The sequence below is a fragment of the Pelobates fuscus genome, chromosome 1 (assembly GCF_036172605.1).
Source record: "Pelobates fuscus isolate aPelFus1 chromosome 1, aPelFus1.pri, whole genome shotgun sequence".
Taxonomy (NCBI): domain Eukaryota; kingdom Metazoa; phylum Chordata; class Amphibia; order Anura; family Pelobatidae; genus Pelobates; species Pelobates fuscus.
Window position 1 is genome coordinate 315579306 of NC_086317.1, and position 27446 is coordinate 315606751.

The 27446-nt window shown below is 40.6% G+C and overlaps 1 protein-coding gene across 1 annotated transcript in view; it reads right to left on the reverse strand.

Annotated features, from left to right (window-relative positions):
• ATP10A (ATPase phospholipid transporting 10A (putative)) overlaps positions 1-27446 on the reverse strand; it is a 184986-nt gene that overhangs the window by 60241 nt on the left and 97299 nt on the right. The window contains exons 4-7 of the mRNA XM_063459159.1: positions 19580-19686; positions 19364-19495; positions 11323-11453; positions 9872-10124 (exon numbers count right to left, since the gene is read on the reverse strand). Coding sequence (XP_063315229.1) covers positions 9872-10124; positions 11323-11453; positions 19364-19495; positions 19580-19686 — 623 coding nt within the window. The remainder of the gene's footprint in view (positions 1-9871; positions 10125-11322; positions 11454-19363; positions 19496-19579; positions 19687-27446) is intronic.

The following is a 27446-nucleotide window of genomic DNA, read 5'->3' on the forward strand; positions in this document are numbered from 1 at the left end:
CCCCCTTGATTCTACATGATATCATAGGTGGAAGCTGCTCAAGATGCGTATGTTGTTTGTACGCTGAACAGCTTGTACAGCTTCTCGGAGCGCAAACAAATAGTTTTCTTCAGGAATCCCCTGACCAGGGGTGTACCCGGAGCATTTGGCACCCGGGGTGGATCCTATATTTGGCACCCTCCCCCTTAAAAATGTAATAAACACTCGCAAACTTTTTAAATGTCTTTAGCACTGAGCAGTGTTTTTATTTTATTTTTTATATATTTAGCACCAAGCACTGTTTGTGTGTTTGAATGTAAGCATGTTTTTGTATGGAGTATGTGTGAATGTACGGGTGTGTTTGCACGTATTGGCATTTGAATGCAGGAGTGCATTTCTCTGTAGTGTGGATTTTTAATATGGTGGGTTTTTTTGTTGTAGTGTTGACATTTGGAAGCAGGGTTGTATTTGGTGTAGTGTAGGCGAAATGCTGAGATGTATGTACATATACATACATATACACACACTTGCACACATACACAGACACACAGGTACACAGTCAAACAAAGCCCCGGCCAATCAGCATCTCTATAAGGAAAGTTCAGTGTCTCCATGCAAAGAGTGGAGACATTGAATGGCAGTGCTGCACAGTGTGCAGCACTGCCCCAGGAAGCAATCTGAGGAGTGGCCAGTGGAGTTATCCCTAGGCTGTAATATAAACACTGCTTTATCTCTGAAAAGACCGTGTTTAATTGCAGAAAGCCTGAAGGTAGTGATTCTACTCACCAGAACAAATTCAATAAGCTGTAGTTGTTCTGGTGCCTATAGAGTCCCTTTAAATCACTGATTATACAGCCCTTGTCACAGCTCCCTGCATCTGACAAACGCCGCTTTTCTAAACACTTCCTGTAAATAGAGTCATCTAATGCAGAGGTTCCCAAACCAGTCCTCATGGCTCACCAACAGTCCAGGATTTATATATTTGCCTGTTTTATTCCAATGGAGATACTAACAAAACCTGGACTGTTGATGGGTCTTGAGGACTGGTTTGGGAAACACTGATCTAATGTTTACACTTCCTGTATTGCAAATTCTGTTTAAAGTAGAATTTCTTATCTCCTACTCTGTTAATAGCTTGCTGGACACACAGAAGCCTCCTGTATGTAAATAACGCTCAATTTACAGAGCAGGAGATGAACATTTTTAAAGTAAGTTACATCTGATTGAAGGTGAATCCATTTTGTTTTCATGCAGGCTGTGTCAGTCACAGCTACGGGAGGTGTGGATAGGGCCCCATAAACAGACACAAAAGTGATTTAATTCCTACAGTGAGGGAAAAAAGTATTTGATCACCTGCTGATTTTGAACGTTTGCCCACTGACAAAGAAATGATCGGTCTGTAATTTTAACCCCTTAAGACCGGAGGGCGTACTATTACGTCCTTTTTTAAGCGGCTCTAAACGCCGCAGGACGTAATAGTACGCCCTCCGTTTTTTTGTTACTTACCCGGTCGCCGGCGATCACTGTTGGGGGGACTCCAAGGGAGCCCCACGCGGCACCTCCGTCCTCTTCAGCCCCCCCGGGCCATGTGAGAGTGAGGTCCTTGCGAGGACCTCACAATCACATGGCCGGGATAGCTGGCTGCAGCAATGCCAGCAGGGGGACTAACTGTAATGACAGTTAGTCCCCCTGCTGGCTGGAAATAAAATTAAATTAAGTTAAATAAGTGTAAAAAAAAAAAAAAAATATATATATATATATATATATATATATATATATATACACATACACATATATACACACACATACATACATATACACAGTCTAGGTATATTTTAATATTAATATATATATTAATATCAAATTACACGTAGACTGATACGGATTAAATATATATATATAATTATTGTTAAATACGTAAAAAAAATAAAAAAATTAAAAATAAAATATATAGATGTGTTTTATTTCGTTCTAACTGTATTGTGATATTAATATATATATTTATATCAAAATACACGTAGAACGAAATAATATATATATCTATATACATAAATATATACGTATATATCACTTTATATATACCTATATATAAATAAAAATATATAAAAAAATTATAGATATATATATGTATATATATATGTATATATACACACATATGTATATATATACATATATTAATTCTACACATATATTTATGTAATAATTTTACATAATTAGGTATCCGAATTAATTACAATTAGCGGGACCTTCCTGACAACCCATGCCGAAAGTATAGGGAATTTAATTTGCTAGCACTATATTTAACCCTATAACTTTCCAAGACACCATAAAACCTGTACATGGGGGGTACTGTTTTACTTGGGAGACTTCGCTGAACACAAATATTGGTGTTTCAAAACAGTAAAATGTATTACAACGATGATATCGCCAGTAAAAGTGATGTTTTTTGCATTTTTCACGCACAAACAGCACTTACACGGACGATATTATTGCTGCAATACATTTTACTGTTTTGAAACACAAATATTTGTGTTCAGCGAAGTCTCCCGAGTACAACAGTACCCCTCATGTACAGGTTTTATGGTGTTTTCAAAAATTACAGCGTCAAATATAAAGCTTGTGTTTCATTTTTTTCACATTAAAATTCGCCAGATTGCTTACGTTGCCTTTATGACCCTATGGTAGCCCAAGAATTAAAATTACCCCTATGATGGCATACTATTTGCAATAGTAGACAACCCAAGGTATTGCAAATGGGGTATGTCCAGTCTTTTTTAGTAGCCACTTAGTCACAAACACTAGCCAAAATTTGCGTTTTTTGCATTTTTCACACACAAACCAATACTAATGCTAACTTTGGCCAGTGTTTGTGACCAAATGGCTACTAAAAAAGACTGGACATACCCCATTTGCAATACCTTGGGTCGTCTACTATTGCAAATGGTATGCCATTATGGATGTAAATTTATTTCCTGGGCTACTATACAGTCTCAAAGGCAACGTAACCAATCTGGCGAATTTCAATTTCAAATGTAACACGCTATATTTGACCCTGTAACTTCCCAAAACACCATAAAACCTGTACATAGGGGGTACTGTTTTACACGTGAGACTTTGCTGAATACAAATATGTGTATTTTATTGCAGTAATTGCAATAACAGTAATAACAGTATTATGACATTGACCGTTAAAATGTCATGTAGAACTAAACAAATCTTATTTTCTCCCATTTTTTTCATATTAAATTATGTTTCATAGCTAAATATTTGATATTAAATGAAAGCCCTGTTTCCCCTGAATAAAATGATATATAATAAGGGGGGGTGCATTTAATATGAAAGAGGTGAATTACGGTTGGACAGACATATAGCGCAAATGCCAGGTTTTGTTTACATTTTGTTTCGTTCACAACTTGTACATTTGGCTGCGGTCTTAAGGGGTTAATGGTAGGTGTATTTTAACAGTGAGAGACAGAATAACAAAACAAAACAAAAAAATCCAGAAAAACGCATGTCAATGAGTGAAATATGCATTTGACCCCTTAGACTTAGTACTTTGTGGCAAAACCCTTGTTGGCAATCACAGAGGTCAGACGTTTCTTATAGTTGGCCACCAGGTTTGCACACATCTCAGGAGGGATTTTGTCCCACTCCTTTTTGCAAATCCTCTCCAAGTCATTAAGGTTTTGATGCGGATGTTTGGCAACTCGAACCTTCAGCTCCCTCCACAGATTTTCTATAAGATTAAAGGACCACTCTAGGCACCCAGACCACTTCAGCTTAATGAGGTGGTCTGGGTGCCAGGTCCTTCTAGGGTTAACCCATTTTTTCATAAACATAGCAGTTTCAGAGAAACTGCTATGTTTATGAATGGGTTAAGCCTTCCCCCTATGTCCTCTAGTGGCTGTCTCACTGACAGCCGCTAGAGGCGCTTGCGTGATTCTCACTGTGATTTTCACAGTGAGAGCACGCCAGCGTCCATAGGAAAGCATTATGAATGCTTTCCTATGTGACCGGCTGAATGCGCGCGCAGCTCTTGCCGCGCGTGCGCATTCAGCCGACGGGGAGGAGAAGAGGAGGATCGGAGGAGGAGATCTCTCCGCCCAGCGCTGGAAAAAGGTAAGTTTTTACCCCTTTCCCCTTTCCAGAGCCGGGCGGGAGGGGGTCCCTGAGGGTGGGGGCACCCTCAGGGCACTCTAGTGCCAGGAAAACGAGTATGCTTTCCTGGCACTAGAGTGGTCCTTTAAGGTCTGGAGACTGGCTAAGCCACTCCAGGACCTTACTGTCCTTCTTCTTGAGCCACTCCTTTGTTACTTTGGCTGTGTGTTTTGCACCATTGTCATGCTGCAATACCCATCCACAAACCATTTTCATTGCCCTGGCTGAGGGAAGGAGGTTCTCACCCAAGATTTGACAGTACATGGCCCCGTATACTGTCCCTTTGATGCGGTGCAGTTGTCCTGCCCCTTAGCAGAAAAACACCCCCAAAGCATAATGTTTCCACCTCCATGTTTGATGGTGGAGATGGTGTTCTTGAGGTCATTTCTCCTCCTCCAAACACGGCGAGTTGAGTTGATGCCAAAGAGCTTGATTTTGGTCTCATCTGACCACAACACTCTCACCCAGATCTCCGACCATTCAGATGTTCATTGGCAAGCTTCAGATAAGCCTGTACATGTGCTTTCTTGGTCAGGGGGACCTTGTCTGCGCTGCAGGATTTCAGTCCTTCATGGACAGCATGATTATGCTAACGTTGTTTTGGTGACTATACTGTCCCTTTAAGGCTTTTAACATCATATTGCATCTTGCTGTATGTTTAACCATATGCACAAATGGTGCTGTGCTGAGAGCTAATGGAGTAGCAGATAGGTTTCATAAAAGCAGCAATATTTAATAGACATAAACACACACACACACACGAACGAATCAGAAAGAATGTGGGAAGTGAAGGCAGTGATAGGCCTAATCGTGATAGGAGCATTCGGGGATGTGACTCCTAGGTTGGGGGAGCAGCTTTAGCAGACTCCAGGTGGGACATCTGAGATCGCTGTCCAGAAGAGTGCAGTTCTAGGAACAGCTAAGATACTGCGCAGAACCCACAGACTTCCAGGCCTCTGGTAGAAGACCCAAGAATGAAATATAAATAAATTTAAAAAAATTATAGATCACCCAGGAGGGGTGGTATATCAATTTATATATCCATATATTACACATACACTAATCAGCAAAAACATTAAGACCACCTGCCTAATATCGTACAGGTTTCCTTCGTGCAGCCAAAATAGCTCTGATGCTTCGAGTCATGGTCTTCACAAGAACTCTGAACTTGTCCTGTGGTATCTGGCACCAATACATTAGCACTAGATTGTGTAAGTCTTGCAAATTGCTAGGTGCGGCCTCTATGAATCAGATTTATTGTTCTAGCACATCCCAAAAATGCTCAATTGGATTGAGATGTGGTGAATTTGAAGGGCAAGGCAAGAATTTGAACTCTGTTATGTTCCTCAAACCATTCGTGAACAATTTTGTGGTTTGCATCAATCTCCAAGTATCTAAGTAGGTGGAACATGTCAAAGTAACCTCAACATGAATGCCAGAACCCAAAGCTTACCAGCAGAACATTGCCCAAAACATAACACTGCCTCCGCAGGCCTGCCTCCTTCAATAGTGCATACTGCTGCCATCCCTTACCCAGATAAATGATGCACACACACTCGACTATTCTCCTGGTCTAAAAGAAAACGTGATTCATCAGACCAGGAAACGTTCTTCTATTGCTCCATGTTCCATGTTATGTTACACACGTATCAGGTGCTTTCAGCGGTGGACAGGAGTCATCATGGGCACTCTGACCAGTCTGCAGCTATGCAGCCCATATGCAACAAACTGCGATCCACTGTGTGTTCTGACACCTTTCTATCATGGCCAGTATTACGTTTCAGCAATATTAGCTATAGTAGCTATTCTGTGTGACTGGACCAGGCGGGCTAGGCTTCGCTCCCCATGTGCATCAATAAGCCTTGGGCATCCTTGATGCTGGTTCATCAGTTGTCCTTGCTTGCACCACTTTTGGTAGGTACTAACCCCTGCATACAATAAACACCCCATAAACATACTGTTTTAGAGATGCTCTGAACCAGTCATCTAGTCATTACTATTTGGCCCTTGCCAAAGTCAAACAGATCTTTTCGCTTGCCCACTTTTCCTACTTCCAACACAAACATTTTTAAAACGGATTGTTCACTTGCTGCCTAATTTATCCCTCCTCTTGACAGGTGCCACTGTAATGATATAATCAATGTTATTACCTTCAGCTGCCAAACCTTGTAACCCCTTCAGGACCGGCCTGTTTTTGCGATGTTTGTACGTTAAGGACCAGAGCAGTTTTAAACACTTTTGTGGTGTTTGTGTTTAGCTGTAATTTTCCGCTCTCTCATTTACGGTTCCCATACAAGTTATATATTGTTTTTTTCACGACAAGAAGGGCTTTCTTTACATACCAGTATTTATATTATGTCATATATTGTATTTAAAAAAAAATAATAAAATATGGTGAAAAAAAAAAAAAAAAAACATGTTTTTGGACTTTTACTTGAAAAATCTTTTACTTATCTACAAAAGCTAATGAAAAAAACTGCTAAATAGATTCAAAATTTTGTCCCGAGTTTAAAAACACCCAGTGTTTACATGCTTTATTGCTTTTTTTTGCAAGTTATAGGCCTATAAATACAAGTAGGAAATTGCTGTTTCAATATATATATATTTTAAATGTATCAATAGTGACATTGTTACACCGTTATCTGTCATAAATCCCCGAAACACACCTAACATGTACATATTTTTTAAAGTAGACAACCCAGGGTATTTAAAATGGGGTATGTCCAGTCTTTTTTAGTAGCCACCTAGTCACAAACACTGGCCAAAGTTAGCATTTATATTTGTTTGTGTGTTAAAAATGCAAAAAACGCTAACTTTGGCCGGTGTTTGTGACTAAGTGGCTACTAAAAAAGGCTGAACATACCCCATTTGCAATACCTTGGGTTGTCTTCTTTTGCAAATGGTATGCCATCATGGGGCTAATTCTCATTCCTTGGCTACCATACGCTCTCAAAGGCAACCTAACCAATCTGACAAATTTCAATAAAAAAAAAAAAAGTAAAATCAAGCCTTATATTTGACCCTGTAACTTTCACAAACACTATAAAACCTCTACATGTGGGGTACTGTTATACTCAGGAGACTTCGCTGAACACAAATATTAGTGTATCAGAACAGTAAAATATATAACAGCAATAATATCCTCAGTGAAAGAGCTGTTTGTGTGTGAAAAATGCAAAAAACTTCACTTTCACTGACAATATCATCGCTGTGATATGTTTTACTGTTTTGAAACACTAATATTTGTGTTCAGCGAAGTCTCCCGAGTAAAACAGTACCCCCATGTACAGGATTTAGGGTGTCATAGAAAGTTACAGGGTTAAGCACAGTGCTAGCAAATTAAATTATCTGGACTTTTGGCCTGGGTTGGCAGGCAGGTCCCTCAAATTGCAATCATTAAAATTACTTAATTAGGTAAAAATATTACATAAATATGCACGTAGAATTTTAATATATATACATATTTATATATTTGACGTCTACGTGTATATTTATGAAATTATTAATGTAATTTTGTATGTGGACATATGTATATTTCGTATTATTTTTATTTATACATAGATATATATATCATTACATTCTAAGTGTATTTTGATATAAATATATATATATCAATATCAAAATACTGTTAGAATAAAATTGAATATATATATATATATAATTTTTTTTAATTATTAAAAATTATTTTTATTTTTTGTTATTTATTTTTATTAACATATTATTTGTATTTTATAATAATATATATATACCATATATATAGTTATTATATATATTGTATATATTCGTGTGTAATTTAAATATAAGTGTATTTTTATATTAATATACGTATATATAAATATAAAAATACACTTAGTGTGACATTATATATATTATATATATACATATATTATATATAGGTATATATAGATATAATACATGTATATATATCATATATATACACATTTTTTTTTTTTTTCACTGATTTCTTTTTTTTTTACACTTTATTTTATGATTTTTTACTTGCAGGGAGACTGCCTGTCAGCACAGACAGTCCCCCTGCAGGCAGATACAAAGACCCCTATTGCGGTCATGTGATTGAGTGATCACATGGCCGTGGGGTCCTGATCTGCCGAGGGGGGACTGCCCGGGCAGACAGGCAGTCCCCCTGGACCGGGAGGAGAGCTGATCTGCGCCGTGGGACCGACGGCGATCAGGTAAGTTGCCCAAAACCGTTATGACGGTTCAGGACCGTCAGCGGTCCAAACGCACGTTTTGCCGCTGACGGTCCTGAACCGTCAGCGGTCCTTAAGGGGTTAATGTTTTGGCCGATCAGGGTAAGACTATAAGCTATCAAGCTAATTTTTTAAATTAAATGGTGATTTGCAATTGATGGCATACCGGAGTAATGTTGATATATTCTCTTTAGATACTTTTTAAAGGTTTATTCAACAAACAATGATTGCAATAAGTTGTATAAATAGAGTAAATAAAGGCCAACATAGCCTACTATTTATGAATATACTATTTTGTTTGGAAATTCTCACTGGTCAGTATGGAGTGCTTTACTTGGTGTATGCTAAGCCTGCCAAGACAAAATTCCGGTTTTGTTTTTTTTGCTCTTTCACGCATATTATGTATATATTCAATATCTTAATATGTATACTCTAAAAAACAGTTTTGACTGGTATATAGTAAATATTTTAAAGGCAGAATTAAAATCCATAAATCCCAGCAAATTAAGCACAAAAAAAAGGGCAGACAAAAAAAATCCCGCCGCTAAAAATAATCCATCTTCACCAAAACCTTCCCACGCCCTGCAATTTGACTCGGCACACTCTGATTGGTGGGCTTAAGCAACATCTTAAGACTTGCAGGCAAGATTTACCTTGTTTAAGCCAACCAATCAGAGCACGCAGAGGCTTGCATGAAGATGGGTTATTTTATAGCATTGGAATAGGTTTTTTTTCTGTGTGTTTTTTTGCCGGGCTTTATGGATTTGAATTTCGTCTTTTTTGAGGCTGAAAAAAGGTTTTGAAAAAAAATAAGACATCTAATGGGAAGTATGATTATTTATTTTTATACAGGCTATTAATATCAATGTTCTGAGCAAGCACAAACCCATCTTGGGCGGCAAGAAAAAAGTAAAGCAGATGCCCTTATTATGGGGCACTGGAGAGCGCACTGGGAAGCTGAAACAGTTTCACAGATGGCGCTGTTTGCAAATATCTGGAATGCTCAGGTAGCTCAGTAAGCATGTATCCTACAAATTGCATCCCTAATGTGAGTGGGAAAATGGGATGGTATTTGTCATTACCTACTGCTATACGTGCTGTGCATACTATTATGTATATAGTATCCATATAGTCTGAGCATTTTTCGTTAGATATAGCAATCAGCAGACGACAAAGAAAATAATGCGAAAAGAAAGCGATGGTGTTAAGAGCCATGCTCAAACTTCTTAGAATCTAAGTTGTTTTTTTTAAGACCACAAATTAAACTAAAATGGGCCTTTGAATCCATTAAAACAAGGCTCTTCTGAAATACAGCATTCATGAACATGGCATTAGCCTACTGTTAGCCCCAGTGTAGTGCCCTTGCTTACAAAATCCAATAAGAAAATATGAGCAATCAATTTATGAAAAGAATTTACTAAAGATGGGGGATGAAAAAAAAACAACTTGCTAGCCACTTCTAGGGTGCTTATTGAGAATTTTGCATGGTTTGATTATGTGGGCAGGTCTTAAAGAGAACTCACCATTAGCATCATGAGAATACTCTACTCCAGACACTGTGCATCTACGGAATACCATTTTGTTTTCAGTAAGTGTTCCAGTTTTGTCAGAGAAAATATACTGTATTTGACCCAAGTCTTCAGTAATGTTCAGAGCTCTGCACTGCAACTGGGAGTCTGTTTCTTCATCATAGAGGTCCTTGTCTTGGTGAATGAAGTATACTTGGCAAATTTTAACAATTTCAATGGAAACGTACAGAGAAACTGGAATGAGTACCTGATATTTAAATAAATAAATTAAATATTTAATATGGTATAAATTGGAACATTTTAGAGTTCTGCACAAAAAAAATGGTCAACAGATTAGATACACATAGGAGGAAAGGATTTATGCATAGCACTACATTAAGTATAATTCTCCATTAAAAATCTAGCAGACCCTTATTTGTGGATGGAGGGATTAAAGTCTAAATAAAGTCTTAGTGACACAGAACACTAATAACTTAAATAATGTCTTTAAAGGAACACTATAGACATCAGAACCACTATAGTTTCATGTAGTGGCTCTGCAGCAAATAGACCGTCTCTGCAGTCTCAGCAGTGGGAAAGCAGAGAAAAAAGGCAAAAGGCAGCGTTTACATTGCCGACTAAGGCTAGTGGCTGTTCGAGTGACAGTCATTAGAGGGACTTCCTAGATGAGGTCCTGAAAAGATTGGAGGACCTCCGTTCAGCGCCTAAATATTCTGCGTGAAGACACTGAACTCGTGGGTTGTTCCTTTAAAGTCTTATTAGAAAGACATGCAAACATACTACTTTCTAATGTTTTACCATGTGTAAATCTTAATTTTATAGCCAACACTTATTAAAAATCACATTCTAAGGACTGTATTCAAACTTATTACAATCCTGAATTAAGTAATTTTCCCCAGCTGAGTTGGCTTGGAGCACAAAAGTGTGCCATAGTACGCTGGTTAAAAAACACTGGTTTAGACACACCAAACACTCTGAGCTCCTCCACAATAGGGACACCAGGAAATGAAGGATACAGTATATACTTTATATAAATATACTATTTGTATGTGTTCTTGCAATACAGGACTTTCATTTTACAAACTTATTTTTCTGGTGATACAGCAATCACTCTTATTCAGACTTGCTATAGGCAAGCGACATCTTTATTCCACTACATTTCTTTTGATTTCCCCACTGATGGATTTTTATTTTCATATATTTGATTTAAATAAGAACGTCTTAGTAAATGCAATTGTTTTGAAACATGGGTTATTAGTGTGCACACCAAGTCTTTTAGTCATTCTATATTCATTTGTTCTACCCTTGTGTATTCAGAGTTTAACATACATGGAATTTCATGGTACTATTAACAATTCATATGCTAGTAACAGTAACAATATCAATCATACACAAATATAAATATTTAGATATAAAAATACATTTTTTTCCCCCCAGCGCTATACCTGTAAAACTATTATCATGGTGAAAAATAAATAAACTGCAGATAGGAAGGGATTCACATAGTTTCCATCTAGCCCGCGAACATCAAACACTGGCCTCTTCTCTCCATACTGCCAAACCCAGAGAGCATGACCTGCAAAGAAAAATATTACAAAAACTTAACACTTTTACCATTTAACACAGAGAAGACAAAGCACAAACAATACAATTAAAAATCAGAAAAAAAGGACAGAGTCCTGTCTCCACCTGAAGTATCCATCTTATAATTTTAAAGGGATACTAAGTATATTGCACCATACCGGTCTTCCCCTATTAATATACAGGACAACACAAGGAAGATTCTGAAAATAAGAAGGGGAGGGTCGCCTTGACTGACCGTGCACACGCCTTTATTACTTGAACTAAGTGTATAGCTCAGAAATTTGTATATGACCTCAATTAAAAGATCATATACCATCAGGTATATCAATTTTGTAATTGCCACTCTAGTACCCATATATGTGTTTGACTACACTGTATGGTTTAATTTTATAACAGGACAGGAGGCTTCGTATTTGCTTAAGTCTCTCTTTACTAGAACTCCACAGCAGCACAGAAAAACAACCAATCAGAAAAAAGTTAGGTACTATAAAACTCCCCTCCCCATGCATCATTTCCTCTTTCTTTGCTGCTCCGCATCAGTACAGGTCAGAGTACCACTGCCTCCTGCTTATAGTGGGTGGCTTTGGGATTAATTATGATTTATTAGGATTAATTATGATTGATTATGATTTATTGGGATTGATTATGTTTTGTTGTGATTTAATTTGATTTATATTTATTATGCTTAGCTTTTGGGATTTATGTGCCTTTTGGCTCTTCTTTGCTTCCCCTGTCTTCTACTTGGGGAGATTTTCCTTTACATTGTGGTGGTTTATGGGGGTCCCTGGAGATACCTATCCGGTTTGCTCTCCTTTTGTTTTTTCCCTTTCCCCCCTCCACCCACTCTCTCTCACCCTTCTGCTATTTCCCGCCCTTTCGACCGCAGGCTACTAGCTTTCTCGCTCGGGGTTTCAGGAGACTAGCCACCTGGCTGCCTCCTCTGATCCCCCGAGCTCATATGCGAGCCTGCCCGCATCCGGGTTACTCGCGGTCGGACGCGAGTACCCGGTGGCCAGACCCGCTTGCGCACGTGGCCGCCTCACCGCGATGGCTCCCTCTAGAGCCGCGGGCGTCTGACCGGTTCGAGGAAGGTGCGTCTACTCTCGGCCCCTCCTCCATCCACGGTGGTCGGAGCTATGCTATTGTTGCCCTGCTGGGATTCCCCGGCGGATTTCTACAGGTTTGTCATAGTTTTCTTCAGATATGTCTATAAGTTTGTATACAGTGTGTATCTCACAGCTTGCTGTGAGTCTTTTGGCATTTTATATATCAGATTTCTGAGTTCCTATGTCAGTGTATACCACAGATTGCTGTGAGTTTTACTGGAACTATATATCAAGCTTGCTGTGAGTTTGACAGTGAATATCAATGATTACTGTGAGTTTTGCTGACTGTATATCACAGATTGCTGTGAGTTTTGCTGACAGTGTATATCTCAGATTACTGTGAGTTACAGGTATATAATAACTCAGTTATACAGGCTCTGTACAGGGTGTATACAAAGCCAGTTGGCTAGTTGGCTCCAGGATTCATGTGCTTCACAGTATATATTTTTTCTGGTCCAGCTATGGGGTCTCAGATGAGACTCCTCTGGTATGAATTCATGGTCCATGGCATGCATGCATGCATATATATATATATATATATATATATATATATATATATATATATATATATATATAACAGACCTGGTTCTGGCTAAAACTGGTATGGGAGACCAGTCTACGCTGATTCTATACCATTTTATCAGGTTCTTGGGGAGATTCATTGAATTGCCAATTGTTTAGCCCTACTCCTGAAAGAGTCCATTGGTACAATACCCTTCAGGTGGTGTGATGATGGTAATCTATAATAATGATAGAAAATATCAAAGATCTGTGTGAGCATGTGCGTACCAATTCACGGTTTAAGGAGAGTATCGCTCACTGTATCTTACATTCATGGACATGGTAATCACTGGAACAACTTCTGCTTATACCCAATACAGCTGGAATACCACTATTTGCCTGCTGGGCATTTCGGGACTGCCAGTCCCGGTTCAGGTTATCCACACGGCATTACGCTGTCTAAAAGGGTTGGTGTCTAGGGGTCATATGTCACAGGATGCTCTGCGGATCTACAATTTTTTATGGAACTCTACCCATACTCAGGGGTCCCCATTACTCATTCAATACCCATTGTAAAGCGCTACGGAATTGGATGGCGTTATATAAATAACATAATTATATAATAATAATACGCAACCCAGGATTGGCCTGCTATGTCTGTGCCCATTTGATTGGCCTGCTATGTCTGTGCCCATTTGATTGGCCTGCTATGTCTGTGCCCATTTGATTGGCCTGCTATGTCTGTGCCCATTTGATTGGCCTGCTATGTCTGTGCCCATTTGATTGGCCTGCTATGTCTGTGCCCATTTGATTGTCCGAATCTATCTGTGCCTGAAACCCCTTTTGGCCACAGGCCTGGGGGAATATCACTGAGGACAGCTCAGTGCCCTCTATTGACATGGAGATAGGGGGATGTCCAAAAGGACACCAGTATACGGACACCTATTATGAATGGAAGGGTGAAGGCCCGACACCTCATGCCCGGAGGGGCAAAGCCTTTATGAAGATTCCCGGGCACACAGCCATGGTTTACACCAAACCGGCAGCGACATCTCCGAAAAGAGAATTTCGCACAAGCACGGTTTCCTTGCCTTCAACATTTAACCATTTAGCTGCCTTCTCGGTATCCATCTTGGGTATTGGTAGTTAGTCCTGCGTCATGTTTAGCTCCTGACCCTTTCGGTTGGGGTTACTTGACTTGCTGTTATAGCGATCTGCTATTTGCCTTCTCTCTGAGGTACGTATTTACCGTTATCTACTTTATTGGTTGTTTCTTGGTTTTGAGCCTTCCGATTGTCCTATCGCTCAGGTCGTCGAGAGGCCTGACTTGACCTCCTCCGATCTCCCGGGCTCTCGTGGATTGCGGAGAACGTCTCCAGCTTTTCCTCAGGCTACCGACGGTCATCCTGGATCCCCCGCGCGCGCACGGGATCCGGGCGGTCCTTTGGTAGTTTCCATCATTGTTTACGAAGATCGCATTTTTTTCATCATCCCTTTCTGTTATTAGGATGGACCCGGCTGAGGTGGTATACTATTCCATCTACCTTCGGTCTGGTTTATTACCGGATGATTCCATCTCTCAGGTGAGTGATGCAGAGAAAGGTCTCGTGGTCACAGAGAGACACACCTCAGTCTTAGGCTGATATTAGTAAATGGTGTACCCCTGCTGTTGGTCACCCTGAGTCTCTAAGGGACTCTAGTCTGGATTACAAGAGGGTGCAACCCCCATCACCTCGACCCGAGACTGATGTCTTTTATTTTCATGAACGGAGAGCGAACCCCTCTCATATGTTGGACGGACACTAATTATTATACGGAGCGGCCCTCCCTCAACCTCAGCCCGATACGTGGCTGGATACAGAGGACACGTTTTGAGTGACACTTTCTCGTAGAGGGGACCAGACACGGATGTACTTCTATAATGTTTGGTTGTTAACGGGTGCGGCCAGCTCATGCTATCACCCGGACGCTGACCCAGAGTTAGGTCACATTATTAGAGAGTGCGGCTCTCACACACTCAACGCACTACGGTGCTGTCCATTTGTTCATCACACAGGCTTGTACCTGTACAGGACAACGATGACTGCATGGAGGGGCGTCCCACCTGCATTCAATTATACCTAACGACCGTACGGCCGATGTCGTTATAGAGGGCTGCCTGATCATGCAGGGTATACATGTTTAGACTGGATCCCTCTATTTCACTGTATCCCACGTGAGAAATACGCTCAGAGGTATTACGGGGGGAGATTCCCCGCTTATTTACACACAATCCTGGAGATGGTATGGCTAACGGATGAGCCTCGGGTATTAAGAGTGCAGGTTTTCATATATTCTGCTCTATATCAAACAGACAATTGCATTCTGTTTAAGATATCCGGACCATTGCGAACAAACTGCGCAGGCAGTTTTTCCCATGTCAAGGTGACTTGAGATCCTGAGGCCTGCATGGAGCAAACGGGCACGGGTATTAAGACTAGGGAAGGCCACTACCCGGCCTGCAGGTACACCGTACGCATGGATCGAATGGAAAGACCAGAACCCCGGTTGACGGGAGTTCCCTGGTCATTACAATCTTGGGATAAAAGGACAGGACTGCCCCTACTCCTCTGAGCACATATTGGGAGAACATGGTTTGGAGATGGAGGGCCCTCCGTCTATACTCTATATCCCTCACAGGAACAGTCTTGGTTTGGGTTCTTGTTAACCCACCTTTTCAACTACCATCAAGGAGACCTACGGTGGACTCTATGGAGGAACCTGGTGTGCTCCCAACTCCTACACGGACGTCAAAGTCGGGACGCAACCTACCGCTGGAGTACTGCTCAGGATGTGTAACAGACTCAGGGCGACCGACATTCTCAGACAGGACAACACTTGCTCTGGATGGCTGAAACTAGAGCCTTGTTTTTTTCGTTATATCTGCTCCCTGGAGCAACCTGTCGTGAGTGAATGGACTTTACGCCTTGCCTGAATATTAGAGAACGCTATGTGTTCGCGGGACTCCAAGCTAGGAAGGGAGGTACCCCCCTATATTGGTTCTCGAATTCACATTCCTGGGTTCCTTGACCTAGGGCCTACCCTGGAAGATACGTGCCCGGACAGTCAGGGATACCGGGACCTAAGGGTCCCAACTATATTAGACCCTATCTTGTAGGTGGATTGTAGACCAGGAACCCCTACATGAATTTTGGCAAGTTGGGCATGGAACAGGATCATACAATGGGTAATAAGGTTATTTCAATCTCTCACTACAACACGTGAGGACTCTTCCCGGTTATACAGGCGTCAATCACCATTGGATCCGGACATCTTATCACTCTTAGACGATGACATATCCAGATGGAAATCTCAACTCCAGTTTACGTTCCCATCCTTTTGAATAGTTCCAGGATTCACAATCCCCAGAATAGTCGTCACCGATCCACCACACAAGTTCAGCTTGGGACCTTGATTGGACGTCCTTTAGGAGTCCTTTCTCTACCGCAGCTGCGGATTGCACAGTCCATTTGGAATATTGGAATCACTTAGGATACGGCTAGTTTGCCAACACTCTTGCCTGCATAATAAATGTATTCGCGGATGAGACATCTCACCAAGTAAGTCATGAGAGAACGAAAGATCCTACTCGGTTCTATTACGGAATTGGGGGTGGACTTAGGCGCATTCCTTGAGGTTGGAGATTTGCCTGCAAGGCCACGTCGCCTGGTGACCCTGGCATGATCGGAGGAGCCACGTTCCACATCAAGAGTTGAGACATGGTGGCAGTTTCTTCTCGCGGCCCTAAGTCCGCAAATGACCTTCGACGTTTTAAAACTACAGGAAAATGACTAATAGGTCAGCTTGGCAGCTCGTGGGAAAGCTGCTAGGAAACAGGTCGCAACCCCACGTGCAATGGAGCTATCAGCGCATAGTGTTTTTCCGTATTTGGGATGCTTCGTCAACTGGCATCCTCATTGACCCGTCTACTGGCAATTCTCGCAGTTGGAAAGCCCATTTGGGATTGCTCTGATATCTCCTGGATTAGTTACCAGCGAAACAAACAGCGTTGGATTTGTTGAATGAGCGTTAAAACAGCAAATACGAAGCCTCCTGTCATGTTATAAAATTGTAGATTATGCTAGCTTTAGTGTACCTATAATCTTAATTTTATTAATGACAGGAGGCGAGTATTTCCCACCCGTTCTTATCCCTCCCTTGTTTGATTTTGATAGTTTGGATTAATCAGGTACGTATGCAACTCTGCTTGTTGTCTCTGATACCTGTCACCTGTTCTTATGTCTTTTTTTCATCAGCAGGGTTGGGATATCTTCATATTAAGGGAATTTTGGTTTGCTACATTGAGTACCTACACGTTTATTCAGAGTACATTTCATTGGATAATCAACCTGTTCGATTCTGTTTTTCTCTTGTTTCAGTTTACAGTCCATAAACGCTATCTGGTGTGACAGTTCTTCTCGGATGGTGGACATTGTATTCATCGTATCTAGGACTTTGTTTCTTCCCCATTATGTTTTCTGCCTTTTTTCTCCGATCAGCTTGAAATAGGAAATGATGCATGGGGAGAGGAGTTTTATAGTACCTAATTTTTTTCTGATTGGTTGTTTTTCTGTGCTGCTGTGGAGTTCTAGTAAAGAGAGACTTAAGCAAATACGAAGCCTCCTGTCATTAATAAAATTAAGATTATAGGTACACTAAAGCTAGCATAATCTACAATTTTAAGCTGTCGAGGTTTGCAGAAATATACTGTTGGCTGTGAAATACAAAGGGAAAACAGGCAAGTTTATGAATGGCTCAGAGACTGACAGGGCTATTGATTAAAGTTCAAGTTGCTACAAATTTCCAGCTGACAGGGCTAGTTATTACAAGGAGAACTGTCAGGAATTCAAAGTGAATTTCAAGTTGAAAGGACCATTCAATGAAGTGGCCTGGATGCAGTACGTCTGTCGTATTAAACCTTCAATGTAAAACATTGCCTTTTTGTAGAACTGGCAGTGTTAACATTGAAAAGTTAAATACACCTCTAGCATCTGTCTGAACTGACTCCAGAACAGAGTCAAACTCCATTCTTTAATCAAATGCGGCCTATAGGGAGCATACAGTTGGAGGAACATGGTGTTTGGCGGAGCCATGCATGTCGATTTTATCCCCATTGATTCTCTATGAGAAGCTTTGGATTGGACAATATTGTAGAAAATATCAGCAAGAAGGCAGTAGCAGGTGTCTTGGCGCTGGTAAATAGCTAAGTGAACTATTATAAAACGTAACTTTTTACCAGCAAAGGGAAGTAGACAGAGGTCACGACAACAGAAGGGAACTTCTAATCTTTGAGAAAAATATTCTTAAAGGGATACCTTTTTGTCACCAAGATAACTTTAGCTTAATGAAGTAGTTTTTGTGGATATCTTATGCCCCTGAAGTCTCACTGCTCAATTCTTTGCCATTTAGGAGTTAAATCACTTTTGTTTCTGTCCATGGTTTCTTTTTCAATCAGATGTAACCTATTTTAAAAGTTTGTATCTCCTGTATCTGTAAACTGAACTTTAAATAAATCACAAATCACACCCAGGAGTCTCATGCATGGTCTAGAAAGCTATTAACAGAGCTGGAGATAAATTCTAAATTAAGCAGAAATTTGCAGTAAAGGAAGTGTAAAAATGAGATGACTCTTTACAGGACGTGTTTAGGAAGGCTGTGCAATTTACATGCAGGGAGGTGTGGCTAGGGCTGCATAATCAAAGTGATTTACCTTCTAAACAGAAGAGAATTGAGCAGTGAGACTGCAACAGCCTGATCTATACACAAAAACAGCTTCATTAAGCTCAAGTTTTTTTGGTGACTATAGTATACCTTTAATTTTAGATTCTCTTTAGGGCCAATGTAGCCAAATTGAAACAATAGCGGACGTGGAGAATTTTTCCAACTTTTAACTATTTTCATCTTAAATTTGAAATTAATTTTGACTTCAGTTTAAATTCCTTAGGATTCTCACTTTAGTATGTCAAAATAGCCTAATTGGAAAAAGTTGTCTATATTCCCATCTTGACCTAAAATGTTAAAATTCACTTTTCGTAAATAACCTTGCCTGACATAAAAAAAAAAATATGAGAAAATAGATTAGCAACACTGCAAAATAACCATCAAACCAAATCAAAGACACACAAAAGCATTACAAGATTACCTTGCAATGAAGAGAATATCCTACAATGTGTATGTAAAATGTAGACTGAGTAGATTGCAAAGGAAGTGAAGAATCTAACGGAATCTTGAATCTTTTACTACATGGATTTCTTACCAATAGCAGAAAACAGGCACATGATAAGAAGTATTAGCACACACCAAAAGACGTCCGTGTTCATTTGCCTCTCAAGCTTACTACGTTTGTAGCGAGGTCCATTGTTGTTTAGCAAAGCTTTGGTTTCATGGCCTAGGAAAAAAATTAATTTTACAGGTTACTACTTAACAGAGAGCAGAGCATCTATCCAGAACTTTCTAAAACAGAACTTCATACCTGCATAGATTACAATTCCAGACACAACTTCAGTATTTCTGAGAGTGCAGCCTCTTAACAAGAGGTTTTCTTTATAGAGTCCAGCTTTTTTCCCATTTTTGTGAACTCTGAAATACAAAAATGTAATTTTGCATCATGCAGAAAGAAAGGATTAACTGTAGATTAGCATACATGGATTATAGATCCTGCTACAGCCAAATAAATAAGCATAGAGTTACTGCATGGAAATAAGCAGCAATGTTGGCTCATTAGTTAACGTTATGACAGGATGGAGCTTTGGGCCCAATTTATTTTCTCCTAAGAAGTTAAATACACAATAAATAAATTTGCAAATGTCAAAATTAGATTCATAAATACAGCACTCACATATTTTGCTATTAGTCTCTGTCACTTTGATTTAATGCAGGGACGTGAATATGGTACTATACACGGATTGTGTACAGACCATACATTTTAGCTTCGGAATGCATTTTTTTTTTATATTGGCCTAGAAGCTGACCAGCATTTTAATAACATTTGTTTCATTGTATGGCTATCTATCCTCTTGGAATTTGTCACTCACTAATCACTTTTAGAATAGAACAGAACTCCTGTCTCATAATTCTGGTTAGACAGATTCAGCATTTTACCAGTAAGGAAAAGGATCAAAGCATAGTTTCTCATCACCATTAAAGAAAGACTCAAAACACTTAAGCTCGTTGAAGTGCTTTATGTGTAAAGAGTGGGTCATTTTTGGGGGTATTTTTACAAAAGTGTTGATTTCAATAAAACTGTCACTTTTACAAATGAACCTTGTTAGCACACAGACAATACTTGCCCAATTCCTAAGTTGAATAAAAAACAAACATATCAAAAATCTCAACACACTTTCAACACGTTCACTGAACAATGCACAATCAAAATTAGACTTTCAAACACAACAATTTCTTCAGATAGGGTGGAAGATCTGGGAAACCAATGGCCCGACTAGCCAACCCTAGGGCAAAATTCAAACCTACAACTCCTATTTACCTACCCTGAGGGAAATACATCCTCCCATGCAGCCATTAAAAAAGATTATTCTATGACCATTAAGAACAACTCACAACAGAAACGGCTGGTTATCATAACCAAAATATAGCTTTTGTAAAGAGACTACACCTGCCCCAACTAAACAAAAACACTAGAGAGCTTCTCAATTAACCCATATTCAAAAAAAGACTCATATGGCATCAGTACCCTCAAAACTTGGAAGCACCAGGCGCAGAAAGCTTTAGAATATTATAAAACCCTGACACCACAAATTAGCCCCCCAAAAGCTAATTAAATCAAATATATTTGGAAGGCCTCCCGATAGATGCCCTTAGCCAAGCTCGTTTCATCCTCATACCAAAACCTGACAGAAGTGCAGAGGCTCTGGCATTTCGACCAATATCACTACTTAACCAAGATATTAAACTCTTCACTAAAATAACGGCTTTGGGAGTACAATTGTTCCTACACCAAATACCACCTACCAATTAGGTTTTGTGAGTGTAGTCAGGCGGTTACTGGTGTCGAAGGACCCTAGCAAAGGGTCTGATCTAGCATCGACTTCCCTCATTGACATTGAATAGACCTTTGATAGCATCACCTGGCAACATTTGATCAGTGTATTGAAATTACGCTACTTCGGACATATACGTTTTTAACAAAACGTAAGAATATAACATAACAAGACTGCTTAAATTACCACAAATGGCATTGATTCTCCATACTTCACACTGAAACAATACGTACAACAAGGTTGCCCTCAATCAACATTACTATTCAACCTAGCTATTGACCCACTATTACGAGCCATCAAATCTTTACAGGGGTTCAGGGGAATTCCAATGGGTGATGTCACTATAAAGGTCTTTGAATTTCTGCTAAAGATTAAAAGATCATCAGCAAAGGCAAACAGCCTCTACCACCCCTTGTTGATCTACTTGAGGTATTCCGTGACATGGCGGGACACAAGATAAACTGGGCCAAATCAAGTGCCGTTCACACGAGAGGGGGATGGTCTCAGACATTACCCAAGGGACTTCATTTATCTTGGCAGTCAACTGCACTTAAATACCATGGGATAAAAATCTCCAGGAACGTCTTTAAACTAAATATTCCAACTATTCTTTGTTTAATTCTTTATTTTTGTGTGCATGGAGAATACAAACAGGCTTCCAGTGCCACAACAGCTATTGCTAACATTTCAATTGATATTCAAATACAATTGTTTGGCATACAACAACACTACACATATTATATTATAGTGTAAAATGAACAAGAGGTAAGTGAGAGTCAGGACATATACTGAAATTGTTATACTAAGCCTTACTGCTTTTACAGGGCCATACGAAGGTAAAACAAAAATAAAAATAAAGTGAAGGGGCCTGATCGCAAACTGAGGTAGAAGTGTGCTGCAGAGGCTCCTTCATAAAAACCAGAAACTAAGCATAGTACAGGGGTCTTTCACCCCATTTTCGATAGGAAACTTGCCTACTTTACTTACCTGCATAGTACCAACAGTGTGACGGAGTCTCTGCAGACGGATTCTCTGCACACAACGTCACACACCTCGGAGGCCTACAGTATAGGGCAAGTTAAGGGGTCAGCAGTTCCTTCACCTCACGATTATACAGTTTGTTTTGGGCCCTGTTGCCCCCCTTTGGACCAGTGAGGGTTATCCCGATCTTCACCGATGTGCCGACCAGCCACAACTAAAAGAATGTTGCAGAAAATGGCAATAAACTGCAAAAACACAGAGCCACCATTCCAAGATGGCCGCACCAACATCTTGGCCCCTCTAGGAACGCATTGAGCAGGCCTTTGCACAGCTTAGGATAAGATTCTGGGCTAAAATCAACTTCAGCAGTGAGAGGTGAGGAAAAGGAACGCTACTTACAGCCCACTCTTAGGGTAACACCCCACCCAGTTCCTACTCTACATCAACCTACCTTGACACCAAAAGAAAGGAGGTGAAGAGGGAGGAAACGGCAGTCCCTAGAAGAAAGGCATCCGACACCTACCTAGGACTCTGTCAATCCGGAGAATACTCAAGAGGAGCAGCTCAGACCCACAGGAGGATGGGACCCTGGGGATATGTTTGGTTTGCAGAACATGATCAGACCTGTGGGCAACTTGCCATGGACTGTACTAGAGCCTGGAGTTGGTGGGGCACTGCTACAGAAATCCAGAGTTGCCCCTCTTTTTCCTCTGATTGCCACGCAACATTGGGAATGGGGTGAATGGGGAATCTTGCTGCATAAAGGCCTCCTGCTTCAGATGTCCATAGGTATAATCTTAGTGGCTGCTAACCAGCAAGAATGTTGTGTCTCAATTCGACCAGTTGTCAATTTTCTGTATTTTTACATATTTAAAGCTTGTTGTGCTTAATCATTATAGCCATGTTGCAAGGCCCCAGTGGTACTTCTATTCTCTGAACTAAAAGTAAGTTTATGTCTACGCCTATCATATATTCTCCATGTCAAGAACTTCGTGTAAGATTGTATATCTTGTGTTTTTTCCTTTTTTACACCTGTTTGACTATCATTATCCTACATTTTCTTACCTTAAAATACTTCTTAAAGTATTTATAAAAACAGCAGGAGAACATAACCCCAAATAGTTGGATAATGCTAAAAGTCCCCCCCCCCTCCCCGCAACCAAGAGCTTCAAAAACCCTACGCCAAGCAGGTCAAACTCGCGGCACACAATGGGTATTTGCGGCCCGACGAGCCGTGAGTTTGACATGCTTACTAAGGCAGAGTACTCTCACCTCATTGCAGGTGCCTACTCTGATAAAAAGGGAGGGAGAGGTCACTCCCTCTTTAGTGATGCTGGGTGCCGGAATATTACGTAATTCCGGCCCAGCATCACTAAACTGCACACGTGAGGGAGCAGTGAGGAGCAGGAAGGGAGACCCCAGGGATAGGCCCCACACCCGCTCCTAAAGGTAGGGAGCAATAAATACAATTATGTGAGTGTGTGCAAGAATGTGAGAGTGTCTGTCTGTTAGTGAGTGTGTGGGTTGGTCAGTGTTGCAATAGCCACAGCTGGACAGTGGAGGACCTGGAGGTGCATGGAGGCATGCAAGGCCACGTCACATTCCGACGTGACGTCAATGTACTCCACCTTCACAGGGTTTCAAGGAGTAGCGGGAGGATCCGCTTTGGTACAGGGTGCGGACGGTGCCATTGTGGGTATACCAGAGACTGGGAATTAGTAGAGAGGGGGATGCTGTTTTTTGTATACTGTACTTTTCAAAACAAACCTATGTATCTATAAAAATGTAAGTTTTTTGTTTTTTTGCGGCCCACATAAACTTAAAGTTTGTTTATTTGGCCCGTGCTAGACTGAGTTTGACATGCTTGTCCTACGCCTTAAATTGACAGAGAACAGTCCACGTCTACATAAGAGCACTGCAGGCTTGTAAACCCAGGTGGCAAGACATTGTGCATACCAGGAACGGGTATTCAGCGGCCTTTTCGGCTTGGAGTATGTTGGTTCCAATAACACTAAATTAATTTAGGTATTGCCTGTTTTATTTTAGGTGAGTACCACTGCTTGCGTCCCCTCCATAGTTGATAGTGTCCTGCGGACTGTGCCGGTTGTCCTTTGGTTGTAATGGTTTTTGGCAAGGTTTTCTGCCTTTCAGTTTGCTTCCAGAAGTTTTCAAGGATTCTGTTCAGCCTGGATTCCAGATCTGACTTTACAGCACACGAAGTTAAGAAACACATGGTCGCTGCCATTTTGTAAAGGGTTGCAATAGTTTTCAGCAGCTTGGATGGATCCGACCTATATATTTGCTAGCACTGGGTTGTCTCCCTTGGTTGGACTGGGATCGGGGGGGGAGCTACAACCACAACACAGATTTTCTGAGCTACCTCTGGAATACTTCTTGGCGCTGCTTGCTCTCTTTTACAGACCACACCACCTTTTCCAAAACAATATTCTATCAAACACCCTCATAGCCTTCCCTATTTGGGCCTGGAAACCATCTTGTTCTAAATTGTAAGCCAAACCTCTCTGTTTGTTCCACATACCTTTAGCCTAGAATCCTGATTTTTCTCCAGGAATTAATCATCCCTTTACAATATGGCCCATACATGGGGTCAAATCTCTCAGCTTATTTGTATATTACACTGCTCAAAAAATTCTTACAGTTGTGAAGCTCAAAGAGCGCTTTCCAGATCTTCCACTAACATAGCTTGCATTTTTCCAAATATATCACTACTTCCAAACTGTCACACAAAACTTCACACCAGTTGACTGGAACTGATACCGGAGAAACTGACGGAAGCCAAGCACAGAGAGATGGACACAGGTTTCTTCAGGAAGGAAGAGATTCTTTATTGGATCACCGATCGGGACTCAGAGGGACTAATGTCACCAAAATACAGCAAGTTCTGAGCCCCGGACAATAGTGCAGGCTCCTTATATAGGCACATAACTCCTCCCATATTAAGCTCCACCCGCACATTCTCTTGACCAATCAATACAAATAAGAATTAACTTCCTGCTGGACCGCATGGCTTGTCCAGCACAATGGAGGAGGGGAAATACTACATCCTGTATTCTTGCACATGCTCCGTACACTACTGATCGTATCTTGCCTCGTGCAACCAACTGATCGATACGTCAGCATATGCACGTACACATGCCACGTGGTAATCTCGGCCTACTAAATTTATTTTTACCGAGATTCCACCACAGAACAGTTCTGCGTTCTACTCCATTTCAAAACTTTATATGCGGTATACCCTGGACTGGAACAACACCAGATGGACTTGGGGGAAGACACATATCTCTAATATCAGTCCTGAAGACATTCTTATTGCACACTTCACAAAAAGGTAAGCATTGACAAAGTGTCTTATGGGGAACACTATGCTTACTATTCCCCTCACCGACTTCATCTTATGGCTTGGAGAGATACTGCCCCTTGTTTTAAATACACACACAGGACTTCTATCACTGTCTGTGGGACAAATCATTCTGGACGGAACTAAAACCAAAAATGCAAACTGTTAGGAATGTAGATTGCTATTTAGAATCATAGACTTTATGACCTTCTATATTGCACACCATTGAACTTATGGTGTGCAATACATTGGACATTCCTAATAAAAAAGTGTTTTGGGGAAAAAAATAATTACTTACTTATTCATTTTGAGCTTTATAAGACCAGAAGCAGTGAACAATATTAACAAGGATTAGGTCACAGGCAGACATGCATTTAAGGTGTGACAATTGGCTATGTGAATACTTCAGGCAGTACATACACAAAGCTTGGGAATAAAGATGTGTTTTCAGAATTTAACTCCCTAAATTAATTGGCAAGAACAAGGATTCACTATATATGTTGAGTGAACTGCAAACTGCTAAGAGAAATAATCATGGAACAAACTAAAACGGTATTGACTTTTACAGCTTTATAAATGTATGCTACATAACACAACATTTGTGGTATTGATCACATACCCCTCCAGGAAAGATTGGATATGGAAAGCAAAAGAATAATAAAGCTATAGGACAAGTAGAAGAATGTAAACTACAATCCTTTGAATTCACAGAGAACACTGCAGATGAGTGATCAAGCTCAGCCACAGTGATTCTCTCACTGAATCTAATTATCTCCCTCCATGCTCCATTGGCATTTTGATCAGTGCTGGGCTTTGTCATACTAGATCGAATGTTAAAGGGAAACTATAATCAGCAAAACAAGTTTAACTTAATTACGTAGTTTTGGTGTATAGATCATGACCCTGAAGTCTGACTGCTCAAATCTCTGCCATTTAGGATTTAAATCACTTGATTTATGCAGCCCAAGTCACACCACCCTGCATCTGATTAGCATTAAAGGACCACTATAGGCACCCAGACCACTTCAGCTCAATAAAGTGGTCTGGGTGCCAGGTCCCTCTAGTTTTAACCCTGCAGCTGAAAACATAGTTTCAGAGAAACTGCTATGTTTCACTGAGGGTTAATCCAGCCTCTGATGACTGTCTCACTGACAGCCGCTAGAGGCGCTTCCGTGATTCTCACTGTGAGTAATGCTTTCCTATGGGCGGTTTGAATGCGCGCAGAGCTCTTGCCGCGCATGCACATTCAGATCTGACATCGGCAGGGGGAGGAGAGGTCACCAGCACCGAGGGAGCCCGGCGCTGGAGAAAGATAAGTGGGTGAAGGGGGACCAAATGACCCAAGGGATTAGGGATCAAGATTAGGTTTGGAATATAAGGTTTAGTATTTGGCTTATTATTAGGTTTATATTTAAAATGGGTTTAGAATTAATTTTAGGACTATGACTAAGATTAGGGCCAGCAAGTGAATATCCATGCTGAAATCTGCAATGGTATTCCTCTGCAGACGTAAGCATAGGGAATCCTAATGATTAATAATGTTAGGATTAAAGGGACACTATAGTCACTATAACAACTTAAGCTTAATGTAGCTGTTCTGGTGAGTATAGTCAGTCACAGCAGGTTCTTTTTGCAGTAAACACTGTCTTTTCAGAGGAAAGGCACGGTTTACATTACAGCCTAGGGACACCTCCAGTAGCCACCCTCTGCATGGAGACACTGAACTTTCCTCATAGAGATGCACGGATTCAGTTGGCTCAGCCCACCTAGTCCGCCTCCTTGGCTGATATCAGAATTGCCAATCTTCACAAATGCAATGCTTTCCTATGGGAAAGAATTGTGATTGCCTGAGATCATCACTTCAGATGATGTCAGCCAAGGAGAGCAAGCAACATCAGACTGGAATAAAGGTAAGATGTTATATAGTTATATTTAGGTGGGTGGGGAGAGGAGAGGGGGGCTAGGTGGTATTTGTAACACTGCAAGGTCAGGAATAAATGTTT